Here is a 13,423-nt window from a genome sequence, read left to right as displayed (position 1 = left end):
ATTAATGTTAAATGACTGAAATATTCTATCGCTTTTATGATTCATTAGGGTATGTTCAGACAAAGAAACACTATGTAAATGTGTCGTGAATTTGCCTCCAAAGATTAGACAAATTCATGGAACAGTGAGGTCTAGTGTTAAATGAATGAGGTAGATTCATGAAACACTCATACAATATTCCTTTTTCTAAACATCCTCCACCTAAGAGCCATGTTATCATATATATATATATATATATATATATATATAAAAAGTGGAAGGGAGGAAGAGGAAGAGAATGGTTTGACATATGAAAGTTTCTTCGCCTTGGATAGATGTAACCGGCGTGACCAGAACACATAAATGGAAAATCCATATGCTTTTAAGCAAAAATTATGTCTTTCTGAAATTAAAAATATGATGCATATTCAGTTAGTGATTCAAACCAGAAAACCATATTACGTATTCGATTTCAGCAATTCCTAAGCTAATTTCTACCAAAGCAGCATTGGAAATCGCATTTCTAAGATCGGATCTTTTTAAGATAAAAAGGTTGCAATGAATTTGCATATACAAACGAATTTGGTAAAAGAAGACGCTTCAAAGCTATCTTGTTTTATCAAGCATGTTTTTTGCTTCATGGCCAAGATAACGAAGACAAATTTTGAAGAATTATCAAAATTTATCGACAGGCACATTTAAGCTATCGTGCATATAAAATGAAATGACAAATCTTCCCAAATCGTATATCGGATTCAAACGCAGACAAGGAAAAGTCTACTACCATATGCGAATTCGGTTTTAAATTCAAATACTAATCCAATCCGACTTTTAAGTTTTAAACAGAATCTGAACCACATTATGTGGTGTTATGAAGCAACTTTCAAAATTTATAAATATTGGATATAGCCACATCAGATATTTATTCAAAACAAAATCCTATCTATACTCAATGCTTAAATCCAAATCCGATCGGATACTACAACTTAAATCCAGTCTGATCCGATTTCATAGTTAAATATTAAAATTTTTCAAGCAGTTCGAATTTATTGACATCTCTAAACAATTACGTACCTTGTTTGACAATGCCTTAACGTCTCTTTTTTTTTTTTTCATTAAATTTGGTTGTCGTCTAATTCACAGTGGCGACTGTAAATATTAAAGCTGCCCTTGTCAGTTAAAGCCAAAGGCATTCACGAGACCTTCATAATCAATAAAAATATCTTGTGCTCTCCTTCTCTCTCAATAAATGTGCCGTCAATTTAATTCTACAGCTATTGCAATCGGTAGCCGTTGGACGTCTTAAAAAGATCTCAACATATCCATTCTCTCCCCAGACTGCAGAGGGCGTCTGAGATTGACTTTTTTATTTTATAAGAAAAATAAGAAAAGTATATGTGCTTTTATTTAAGTTTGGCTTTGCTGATCGGTTAAAGTATCACAGGTCTTTAGCTCGATTCACATAAGTATTATTCATTTGAATTATAAATTGTAGTATACACGACACTCGAATTAAAAAATATACCATATAACTACTCAAATCTCGATCCAGGAGAGTAGAAAAGAAAGGTTTTGCCTCTAGCAAACCCCCAAATTCTATCCATCACATGCAAAACAAACGTTAAAAACTGTGACTTTTTGGAAATTCACAAGGCGTTTCAGAAATCAGAAAATATCAGGCCACCATCGTGACATTAACCTAATGAAAGTTATTTCTTGGTATTGTTTATATGGTTGTTCATGCCTTTTATGTATATTGCACGCCTTATAGATCAATCACTTCTTGGGAAATGGCCAAACAGCTCATTGCAGGCAAATTTTGCCGGATACATTATTGGGAGTATGAGAATTCAAGGGAGCCGAAGCTTCGTTCCCTCTAAAAGCAGTGCATCCCTCATATGTATGAGTTCTTTGCAGTCTATACTCCAAAGTAGCGGCCATGAAAATTTAAATGACAACCTAAATTTCGGTGACCCACCTACCCGGCTTGGGCTGCACACGACCTGAGTCGAGCCCGAGCTTGGCCAGCTCGACTCGGCTCAAAAAACTCGAGCTCGGCTCGAACTCAAGTTGAGCTACTTATCACAAGTTAAAGCTCGACTCGTTTACACAAAATCGAGCTTGAACTTGATTCGTTTAACCCATTTAACTCATTTAGGCGTTAATGTGTTTAGCGTGAACTGGTGTAAGCGTTAACTCATGTAACTCGTTTAACTTGTGTAAGCGTTTGGGAGTCGAGTTTGGGAGTCGAGTAGAGTAGAGTTCTTAAATCTTGAACTCGACTCTTTTATCGTTTTGAGTATCTTTGTAAGATAAAATTGAGTCGAGCCCAGTCAAGTCAAGTCATTGTGCAGCTCCGGCCAACTAACGTGTGTCCGCTTGGGGCTCCCTGATATTTTATTGAGAATGGGGCAGTTGCAATTATGCTTCAACCAACCGCAACTTCACATTCCCTCGTGTCATTAAAAATGAGAGCCGAATAAGATATTTTATGTAAGGTAGAACAATTGCACATGCCTTCGTGCAGTCCATTGATAAAGAAATCCCAAGGGTGCTGTCTTTAAGAACGCTCATCGATTCACTTTGGTGCTTACTGTTCTAGCTGTCGAGGCAGCGGGAGAATTTGAACAATTGAAAAAGCAATAGAAACCATTACCGAATCAGATTCTGAGTCTAAGTTCATTTTCTTGGGTGAGTGGTTCACTTCCCTACCCAGCGCCCACTATCCTAAGGTTTCACAAAGCTCGCTTCGAGACCTATTACAGTTCAGATGAGGAGAATACCGGAAGGTGGCAAGAAACGGCAAGGTTCGTCTCAATGAACCGCCATGTTTCTTAGTCGCGCTTGTTTCTTGAATCAAGGTGGAAACAAGATCGAGAGAAAAAGAGTCCCGTCGAAAAGAAATCTCTTCGTAAATTTAGCAATTTTTCTTATGCTTTCATGAAATGTTCTTTCGCTGAATGATGAACATGCCGTCTTGCTGTTTCAATTTCTTCATTTGAGTTTCGGTTTTCATTGTGGTGTTCAATGGATTAGCTTGTGGTGATGAGAGAAAAAAAAAAAATCCATGTGACGTGTGTGCTTAAACTGTTAGGTGTTGTCTGTCTGACCTTAGTAATACTTGCAAAGTGTGCTCCAAAATTGAAACTTCTTTTAACATGTTTAAATCATCCAAAGCATTCTTCACCAATCTTGAGCTGTTGTCGTGGTTTCAAATTGGATGATTTGAATAATCAAGACCTGCCACACGGATTGAAGATGTGGCAGGAAACAACTTTTTCAAGCCCACACCAACCTAACTTTCACCTCTAGTTGTAAACTCAATTTTAATCTATTTTTCCCTTTTCTACATTTTATCCAATCGACCGCTCTTACCTCCCCCGTTTTCATTTCATGTTGAAAAGGCAATACCAGCACATATACATACATAAATATATACATATATATATACTCATTGAAAAGGCGATACAAGCATATTATATATATATATATATATATATATATATAGAGAGAGAGAGAGAGAGAGAGAGAGAGGAACCAAAAAACGTACAAAAATGGAGGAAGAAATTAAAAATTCAATTTACAACTGAATAATGAAAATCGGGCTTTGAGAAGGAACCAAAAAGACTCTTTGCTCCCACATCATCAACCCGTGTGACGGATACTTCAACGCTCGTACCAACAAATTCGCAACCACCTAAAGTTACAACATCCCAACATTCATGACGCAGATATTTCTTTTTTTGGTTTAAGGGTACTTCTTTTCATGGGGCACCTCTTTTCAATATTTTTTCCAGCTTACGACGAAAAAGCATTTGACGCACCGTTTCATCGAGAAAAACTTGGCCGTCTTGAAAGGCCCATTAATCACACTCCTCCACAGTTTGGCGTCTCAAACATCGAAACACCCTAGGACCATATGGAACTGCTTTGCCTAAACAATGAAACCACAAATACCAGTGGAAATCCTCCCTCACCAGTTTCCTACCAATTTCATAACAATTTGCCAGAAAATCATAACTCTTTGTCAGAATTCTGGCAAAACTAACGCACGACAAACCATTGATCGGCACGTCCCACACTCGACACTCAGCCAATAAAAACTGGTCTGAACCTCTCGTCAAATGCCAAACAGGTTCGGCAAAAAACCTGTTGAGGGTAGGCCCTCTTACGTTATCAAAATTTGCTAAAAGAGTAAAAGAAACAACCCATAAGAGGGTACAACAAGAAGCGTAAATAGACGAAAGCCCCAAGCTGCGTATCCCCACCACCGCATGATTTATTCCCTCTCGTGGCGCACAAGCACCCCAGTAGTTGTAAGATCCAACAACACGCTCTAGGCAGAGCAAAGAGAACAACCAACAATAGACCAATAACACAAGATATTTCCACCGCCTGATTTATTCAATTCGTGGCGCACAACCACTTAAGCAGTTGCAAGATCCAACAACACACACTAGGACTGGGAGCAATAAAAACACCGGCCAAGACCAATAACCCAACCGCTTCACGTCGACTGCCCTTGAACTAAAATAATGAGACTTTTGAGACCAATGGATTTAAAAACAGATCCATCAAACCCCTTTCTCCGGTAAACAAATGATCTCAAACTAAGATCCGTCGTTTTAGTTTCAGGAACAACGGGTTTTCGAGTAGTCTCCTCAACACATCCTCAAACCATGCCACATCACATCTTGGCCCCTAAAGCTTCGACCCCAACAACACCCTTCAGTGCAGATCACATCAACGTCCGATACGCGTGATTGCGTCCAGTCATAGTCACCAGACACGACAACCATGCCCAAAAGAACAATCCAGTCGAACACTTTAGACAGGCACACAACCACCCGGCCCCCCTCGAGACCCACAATGACGGCGAGATCGCTGTTCACCTTGCGACCTCTGATCACTCCGTCGAGAAAAGATACTTATCACGCCTCAACCAATATAAGATACAGTAGAAGTCAGTTACCGACCCATCAAGACCTATGGACGGTCAATTGAGAACACTACTCCGGCGACCGACTACAGAGAGAACTAAACTAATAAAGAAACAAAAGCCAACCAGGATTGAGATGAAACTTCAACTAAAATTTTGATAATTACAGGAAGGGAGAACTAAGAGCATGTCAGGCGATCACCAAGATGTTCTACAGACCATGTTAAATTAGAAGGAACAAAATGCCCGAAAGGCAAATCTGGAAGGGAAGCAAAAAAAAGGAAAGAAACGGAAGTCGGCAGTTTGCTGTCTGACAAGATCTAACGCCACCAGAACGGAGATGGACGTCCAAAAATCTACACAGATTCACCAGTTTCCAAACAAAACATTTGCTTCTATTTTTTTCTGCCAGCACGTCATTCTTCCTCTTCCTCCTGCCCGAATAAAGATAAGTGACCAAAAAGAAATTAAATACCCGTACATATTCACGAAGCAATGGCAACCAGCAAACTATGAGACCATATGAGGAAATTGCGAACAGAGAAAACTGTAAAGAGGTACCTCTCCGCTTTCGTCTTCATCATCGTTCACTTCGGACTTCGACTTGTCAGATTCCTCCTCATTTTCAGAACCACCAGCCTGCATTTTTGGGGAACACGATGGTTAGTCCGATTAAAAAAGATCAGCAACGTATATATGCGAGCAATTCAACATATCCATTAAGCAAATACCTGCTTTTTGTTATAGGCTGCCATACTCTTCTCGTACTCGGCCTTCCTCTTAGCTGCTTTCGCTGCATAGGGTGCCTTGTCCTGAAATTTTCATACTGAATCAGTAAATGACGAACAACTAAGGGAAAGACGAATTAGACGAATATTCTTCCTTTTTTCCACGATACTGACAGATTCAGACATCGACTTCCACTTATCTCCAGCAGCCTTTCCCACCTGAGAACGAGCAAATGAAGTGTAAGAGAAACACGATCCAAATCCCTTGCGTCTTAACAACCAGCAACACCGACTATTAACAAAAAGAAACATCAAAGAAACGACTATTTGAGACCTACCGTGGCGACGGACTTGTTGTTCGGGTTTTTCTCCTGAAACTGCTTCCTGAACTCTTCCCTGTTTCAACAAAATCAGAACAATTAAACATACGAAACAAAACAGAACAACACGAGAGAGAGAGAGAGAGAGAGAGAAAGGCGAAAAAAGGCTCACATAAAGACGAAGAAGGCGCTAGGCGGCCGCTTCGGCTTGTTAGGGTCCTTCCCTTTCTTAGCAGCTCTCTTCCCAACTCGGTCACTCCCAGAGGCCTTCCTCTTCGTTCCCAGCCTGAAATCACAAGTTACACCGTCCGACGTCCCAAAAAACGTCAAAAACCACACGGAAACGAAATCCGAAACCGTGGAAAAAGAACTCTGACCGAGGAAAACGAAAAACTCACTTGTTATCAGCTTTTTTGGCCGTTTCGGCCTTCGCCTTCCCTCCTTTCATCGGAAATCGACGGAAATGCAACGACACCGCCAAAAATGGACAAAGAAAGGGGGAAATTGAGAGAGAGAGAAACCAGCGTACCCTAGAAAACGAAGGGAAAGGGCGATAAAAGAAGGCGGAAGGCGCGTAAAGAGAGAGAGAGACGGAAGAGCGAAGAAGGGAAGAAGCAAGGGCGGTAGATTGGAAAAAACGTAGAAAAAGGGAAGAAGAGATTAAAATTGAATTTACAACCGGAGGTGAAAATCCGGGTTTGGGCGGGATTCGAAAAGTTCCTCCCCGCCACGTCATCGATCCGTGTGACGCGTCGCGATTCGATGAACTCCAGGCTCTTCCCCTCCCGTCCGCTCTGTGCTTCTCGCCAGATTACGACAATACCCTCGTTCTTTTTTGACAAGTACTGATGCGGGCTTCCCGGTTTTTCCTTTTTTTTACCGTGGGCGCTCGATGGGTATTATCGTCATATGAAAAAAGTTTCCTGGAGAAACATTTCATTTAGCCGCGCGATGTAGTCATAATTTCAGAAACGTGCCTCTAGATTTTTCAAATTTTGTGATGCGATGGGACATTTTTAGAAAAATAAATATATTTCAGATGGTTTGGCTAGCTTGGAAACTCCGTCAATTTTTAGCGTGTCAGATCCGATTTAAATTTTTCCTCTAATTCAATGACGGTGCTGCTGCGAACCCTGTTTCAATTCGGGCTGTTTGAATGCCACCCTCATCTAACTCAAATTTGTGAAAATTTAATTTTAAGAAAATAAGCTTTTTAATCAGTTGGAAAACTTTTTTTATTTGTTTAGGTGACACATGTAAAGCCTGCTTTTTCAAAGAATATGAGAGAGTGGAATTATTTTACTTTTTTTTTTTGTATAAATACAGGTATTCTCAAAACCGGGTGTTCATCAAACCCAGTTTTCCAGATATTGTAAGAACCTGGTTTTGTTGTGCCGTCCAAATGCCCGCAGTTTCTTACTACCAAAAATAACGTACCTTATTTGCTCGGACTTTTCATAAATGAGTAGGTGAGCATATGGTAAAGATGTCAATGATTTGGATGCAATTTGTTGCCTGCTTCAATAAGTAGTCACATTTAGTTCAGATGTTTTTACCAAATATTATGCATATCCAAAATTATCAAAGGGGCATTTCATTACTCTACATATGAGACATATGGATATGAGGTGGGTATAATATAATATGCTACTGTTCACGTGACAAAAGTTCAATAATAAAATTCATGGTACACAAACTAAAGGATATTAGGTCAAACCAAAGATCTACAATTTAAAATTTTATTTTGCATTTCTCATTGATAAAAAGGTTGCATTTAAAATTGGAAAAGAAAGGGGGAGGGGAGGGGTTCATATGGTTACCAATTTGCGAAAATATAAAAAAAGCTATCAAGTTATTAACATAGTCGGTTGAAGGGACGAAGGGACAGAGTCAAGATTTTTTTCTTTTTTCAGGAGGAGAGGACCAAGCAACCAAACCTCGAATACGGGTATGACCAAACTAAACTCAAATCTAAAAATTACATTGCACAACTAAAACTTTTTAATTTTTTCACAAATAGTTAGAGTGGGGTGATAGCGTAGGTGGCCCACCCCATCCCTTCGCCCCTGACCGGCTCATTTTCCTCTCTTTCTCTCTCTTTCTCTCTCTCTCTTTATATATATATATATATATATATATATATATATATATATATATATATATATAAAGAGAGAGAGAGAAAAGGTATCAAAATAGTCAATTGAACATATTAGATGTGCCAAGCGTTGCATCCACATGTCCCATGTGACTAACTTGGAGACCTATTGGCGAACCCCACCGCTCGCATAAGAAATAATGTCAACAACGATACTCATACCAGCATATTAAAACATTTATGGTACGAAGTTATTAATTTTCATATGGAAGTATTAATTTTCGTACTTTATAACAAGTAAATTTGTTTACTTTGCTCAAGTTAAATTAATGACAAGAACATAGGTTTAGTTGAAGGGATTTATTTTCGATTAATGGAATAAAACTTATGTTTCCTTAGCAATATAAAAAATTTAGATGTATATTTCATTGCTAGCAAACACCAAAATGACAAACATAAACCTTGTCTTCTTGCTTTCCCGTCTGTTTATTTGCCTCCACGGTGGGAGGCTGATTGAAATCTAAAGTTGCAGACATGACCAAATGACAATCATCAGCTATTCCATATGGCAATGGAGGTAAAAGCCTCAACTTATAAGGAAGCAGAATTTCTTTCTTTTCATACATGAAAAGCCAAGGAAGTTTTTAAAGCAACCCCGCTGAAATGCCAAGGAAGTTTATTACTAACAGCATGTCCTAATTGAAAATTAGACGAACCCTTTTCCATTAAGAATGCTACCCTGAATTCCATTGCACCATGAAAATTCTCATTACAGTTAGCACAATCCTTCCACTGTGAAAAATCAACTTTACAATGACTAAGGAGGCGCACAAAAGTCATTGACAAGGAGCCAACACCTCTCTGCAACAAAATTCTTTTTCATCTGTTTATATACGTAAAAGAACCAGCAAGATAGGAAAATAAAATGACAAACATGCCTGACATGAAGATCGGACACACCAAGTGGAAAAATCCAGCCCTTCAGGCGACTGTTATGACTGTATCTACCGTATTGTTGAACTGTATTCTGTGCAATGTGTATTTATTCTGAAAGCTCTCTTCTGAGATGTATTGCTTGGTGAACTTGAGGTTCTCAAAAGGCAAGAAATGATGACTTTAACCAATCATGTCGAAACCTTCATTTCCGTGAAACGGGTTAAAGCTTGCTGGACCTTCCATCTTTCCCATAAGGTGCTCCATCCCTGCATTCAAGAACTACAACTTAGACAGATGCAAATCTGTAAGGGAATGGAAATAAGCATCTTCGAAACACCAAAGGTTTCACAGGAAAAGGCTGAGAATCATGGAGAAAGTAGATTTTTAAAGAGGGGAAGAAGATAAAAATCTCAACGTTTGTTTGTTCGAGATAGTTCAAGGTCTGTTCATTGAGAACAAGCATTTGAAGATATTATGAGCATCCCATCCTTCATCTTGTCATTACTATGACAAACAACTAGGCCAAGGTGGTAGACATTTATCCATTAACTTGGCGTAGCAAATGGATGGAAAGAAAACTCTGAGGTGCAAGTCTATACAGACCATATAAATAACAGGACATACTTGGATTTGTCAGCATGTTCTCCAAGAAGGAAAAGGGAGTCAAATTTCCAGATGATTTGGAATCATCATTAGACTGCATATGCAGCATTTTGCTGGGTTGTGGGTCCATGGAGCGCATGTAGGAGCTAACTTCTTGACCCCGAAAGCTCAAGCCATCCACATGCAAAGCTGGGTTCTCTGGGAAATTGATGTTTTCAGCCTTACTTCTCTTTTCCTGTGGTGATTCTACTTCTGTATCCACTTCTGATTCGATGTTTGCTGAAGTCCCCTGCTGCTTTCTCTTTGACCGTGCTCTCCTGTTCTGGAACCAATTATACACATTAGTTTCTGAAATTGGTCCATGTTGCGATAGTTCTGCAGTGATCTCTTTTATTTTTTGCTTGCTTGGTGTTCCATTTCCCTGTTCAAAGATACTCTCGAGAATTTGAAGCTGCATTTGGCTTGGTGTCCAACGTTGTCTTGTGGTGACTTTGTGGCCAGCAGCTGCCATTGATGGGTCCGCATAAATGTTACCCAGCCTCATTCCTGAAACATACAAAAACTAGAATAATATTTTGGGGGAGGGAGTACTAAGGTAACTGATATACTGTCAAAGGGTGTTAGAGAGTTTATACTCCACGAGAAAAGAGATTCTGATAGACTAGGTGAGGCATCAGCAAGCAGGAAATTGAAAACATGCTTAAAAGCATTATTTATAATAAATAAACACAGAAGTAAGAGACATCCATAAAAAAATTATGTATTGAAGAATATCCTTGGCAAAAGCTATTGGAGTCCTACTGACCATCAGCTAGAATATCCAGCCAAAAACAACTTCACTATGGTTCTTTTCAACAGTCAACTTCAACAGGCTGAGCCATGTCTCCGGACTCCTATTACATCTTCCAGGATCCCACCCTCCTTCACCCCATGAGCTGCATCCCTCCACCCTGAGAAGGATAGGGCCAAGCACATGTGATGACCCCTTCGGCCTCAGCAAGTGAAAGGCCTATGAGAAGGCCAGCCAGTGGCCATGCATCCAGGCATACGGGTTGAAATGTCCACTACTGCCAGGAGCAGGACAGGCTATCCTTGAGGAGGTCCTCATTTCCCAATTCTGGAAGAGCCATGAGTACAGAGTACCGAGTGCACTCGACCTTGGATAGAGAACCAGGTAAACTGTTCTCCCTGGTTCTTTCCCCTCGGTGCCAATCAAGTCAGAGTTAATAAAGCAAAAGCTGACATGAAACAGCCACACAAGCACAAGAAACAGACAAACCACCATCCCATTTAGACCAACAACAGAATGGTTTTATAAATATTCACATGACTCCTAAGAACTTGGACATAAAACTCAGCACAACTGGTCAACGGCTGACATTAATTTTCTCACGCAGTTGAAGACTAAGAGATGTCCTGAACCATGCAATCTATTCAAATAGAAGATTCGTGCTAATAAGTTGGAAACAGAAGACCAACAAATTCAGGATGCTTCCTCATTTATTTTTGCATGATTTTGCTGTTATCATATTTTTACTGCAATACATAATCAGAAGATTGTTATCCCTGCAACCCCTGCAACTAGTTACTCTCGTCACGCCATGCAGACTCTCCGTTCTCTGCACATATATCATCATCTCTGTTTCCAGAACTTTGTTAATGTAATTCAGAACAAGCTACAGGCATCTATACTTCTTGCCCAGAACAGCATGGAACAGAACATTCTTCTACTCCGAAAAACTGCAAATATGTGTGGCAGATAAACATCAACAATGATTCAATAAATAGTTTTAAAAGAGTACGTGGGACATATGACCCTCGACCATGAGCACACTCCATTCAGTTGAAAACGCAAGTGAAATACACAGATAAATTCAATTGATGTATGGTGAAGGACATCTGCTGCAATTTACGGATGATGCAACCACTTGCAGAGTCACAGACCAATACAATCCATTTCCTAAACAGGGCCTCAAACTTAAGACAGTTGAAGGCTGTAAATGAGTTAAAAAGAGAACGCCCTCCTAATTTATTTTTGCTGACATAAAAGTTTGATAGGAAAGAAAAAATGTCATAGTGTGTGCATGTGCCCTACAAGTATTACCAATTTACACCTTCAATACACTAAATTAGCTTTCAGTTTTTCTGTTTTCCTCACATAGAAATTAGCCTCCCATTTTCTACCTTTAGTTGTCAACATCTCTGAATGCTCATCAATCTCACCCTAGAAAAGGTTCCGTTCTGCAGCACCTAGATCTTTGAGAGAAATGTCGTTTCAGATCTCTGGACTAAATAAATACGCAACAGCATGCATCAAGAGTGCAGCTTCATCAGCAAATGAGAGAATCAAAGAAGGTAGAACACCACAACTATGCTCTTACTTTTGATTCTCAGAAAATGCAATAGAGACTCTTCACAATGTCCTAAAATATCATAAATTTAGTCAGTTTCTTTCTAACCTATTAGAAGGTGAGGTGCTCATAATTATTGCCAAAACGAACTTTTCAACAATCAGTATTCAAGTACCATAAATAACACCCCAGACTATTTTGCTTCATAAATTGAATGGAGGATTTTTCCAGTCAACGGTTGTGGAATGTCGAATATTTGTGCTATGGCCGATTCAAAATGCACGACATTGTTCCACAAGGGTTGAAGGGGCAAGGAACATCAAATATCTTGCAGATGCACATTGGTTAATTATCAAAAACTAGTAAAAATTTTCTCGTGAAATCAACTCTGCCAACTTCAGGTGAAGGGCTTCAAATGATTTGCAGCCTTGTAGGAGGTGGAAGACACCAATGATCCAAAAAATAAAACAACCAACTCTATTAGGACATATGCTTACCGTCTACCCAATTACCGATAAGCACACTTTAGCCTGACAACCAAAAAGAAGTTACAGAAATAACAGGATTCCCCTGAAAAAAAGAAAAAAAAAAAGTTAACCAATTTGCCACTCATAAATGCAACAGAGCTTATGGATGCATAGCCTGAAAAGAAGCCGGAAAAACAGGCTATAGGTGATGAGAATAACGTTTTGAACAAAGAAGACATCATAATCTTGACTTGAAATCAAATTTTACGAACCCATAACAAGACAAAACCCGCATTAAGTCTTGCTCCATCTCCAACACCACCAACCAAAAACAGGAAAAAAAACAGAAGGAGAGAATTGAAATGGTGTCTTCTAAACAAGATTGGTAACGATGTGGCCCAAAAGGAAACACGAATTAGCATTCAATTATCCCTCAAACCCCCAAAAGACAGCCACCAAAGTCGAAAATCTAACGAAAACAGAACAAGCAAGCGCCGTCTGAACGCTTATCCCAGCAGACAAGAAATCGTAGCAAGCAAAAACGTAATAATAAAAAGAAAAGAGAGTTGCAAGGCCCACCGGCAACAGAATCCTGTTGGGCAGTGCTGGCCTTGTGCATCTCCACCAGTTGCTCGCAGATGGTGGCGTAGACGGAGATTTGGCGCCTCAGCAGCTCCATTTGCTCATCCGTCATCACCTTCACGTACAACCCCGCATTTCCGCCAACACCACCGCCATTCTGCTGCTGTTTAAGCTCTTCCCCTTCCATTCTGCCACCATTCCTCCCACCCATCAATCTCTCTCCCTCTCCCTCAGGAACAATCAGAAATGAAGCATAAAATGTGGGGAAGGATTGCGAACAGTGTCTTCACACGAGTGAATGTGTACCAATCTCTCTCTTCCTTTCTGCAGTATGAAAACGGTTGAGCTTCTCAGGCGCATGACCTAACTGACTCCCTTTCCACTGTTGACCCCCTCTCCTCCTCTCCATGTGTACCGACCACC

At 39.8% G+C, this 13,423-nt stretch overlaps 2 protein-coding genes across 2 annotated transcripts; both read right to left on the bottom strand.

Moving 5' to 3' along the window:
* Positions 1–5,049: 5,049 nt before the first annotated feature.
* Positions 5,050–6,609, bottom strand: LOC116246955 (HMG1/2-like protein). The gene is made up of 7 exons (XM_031618879.2): positions 6,365–6,609; positions 6,139–6,252; positions 5,985–6,042; positions 5,821–5,865; positions 5,650–5,730; positions 5,480–5,557; positions 5,050–5,352 (listed from the first exon to the last, which is right to left on the bottom strand). Exons 1-7 carry the CDS (start codon positions 6,412–6,414, stop codon positions 5,335–5,337), a joined length of 444 nt encoding a protein of 147 aa, XP_031474739.1. The 5' UTR covers positions 6,415–6,609; the 3' UTR covers positions 5,050–5,334.
* Positions 6,610–8,757: 2,148 nt separating this feature from the next.
* LOC116247135 (WUSCHEL-related homeobox 8-like) lies at positions 8,758–13,423 on the bottom strand. The gene is made up of 3 exons (XM_031619117.2): positions 12,998–13,423; positions 9,622–10,146; positions 8,758–9,263 (listed from the first exon to the last, which is right to left on the bottom strand). The coding sequence occupies exons 1-3, from the start codon at positions 13,209–13,211 to the stop codon at positions 9,178–9,180; spliced, it is 825 nt and encodes a 274-aa protein (XP_031474977.1). The 5' UTR covers positions 13,212–13,423; the 3' UTR covers positions 8,758–9,177.

This window comes from Nymphaea colorata, chromosome 2, assembly GCF_008831285.2.
Source record: "Nymphaea colorata isolate Beijing-Zhang1983 chromosome 2, ASM883128v2, whole genome shotgun sequence".
NCBI lineage: Eukaryota > Viridiplantae > Streptophyta > Magnoliopsida > Nymphaeales > Nymphaeaceae > Nymphaea > Nymphaea colorata.
The sequence above is the reverse complement of the archived record's forward strand: the minus strand, read 5'-3'. Positions and strand labels throughout refer to the sequence as shown.

Excerpts from the sequence above, each read along its gene's own strand:
- LOC116246955 (XM_031618879.2), bottom strand. The coding sequence starts at position 6,414 with ATGAAAGGAGGGAAGGCGAAGGCCGAAACGGCCAAAAAAGCTGATAAC. Across the intron at positions 5,731-5,820 it reads GGAAGTCGATGTCTGAATCT|GACAAGGCACCCTATGCAGC; the intron begins GTCAGTATCGTG and ends TGAAAATTTCAG. Across the intron at positions 5,558-5,649 it reads CAGCCTATAACAAAAAGCAG|GCTGGTGGTTCTGAAAATGA; the intron begins GTATTTGCTTAA and ends CCAAAAATGCAG.
- LOC116247135 (XM_031619117.2), bottom strand. The coding sequence starts at position 13,211 with ATGGGTGGGAGGAATGGTGGCAGAATGGAAGGGGAAGAGCTTAAACAG. Across the intron at positions 10,147-12,997 it reads CCAACAGGATTCTGTTGCCG|GAATGAGGCTGGGTAACATT; the intron begins GTGGGCCTTGCA and ends TGTATGTTTCAG. Across the intron at positions 9,264-9,621 it reads GAACATGCTGACAAATCCAA|GGATGGAGCACCTTATGGGA; the intron begins GTATGTCCTGTT and ends TCTTGAATGCAG.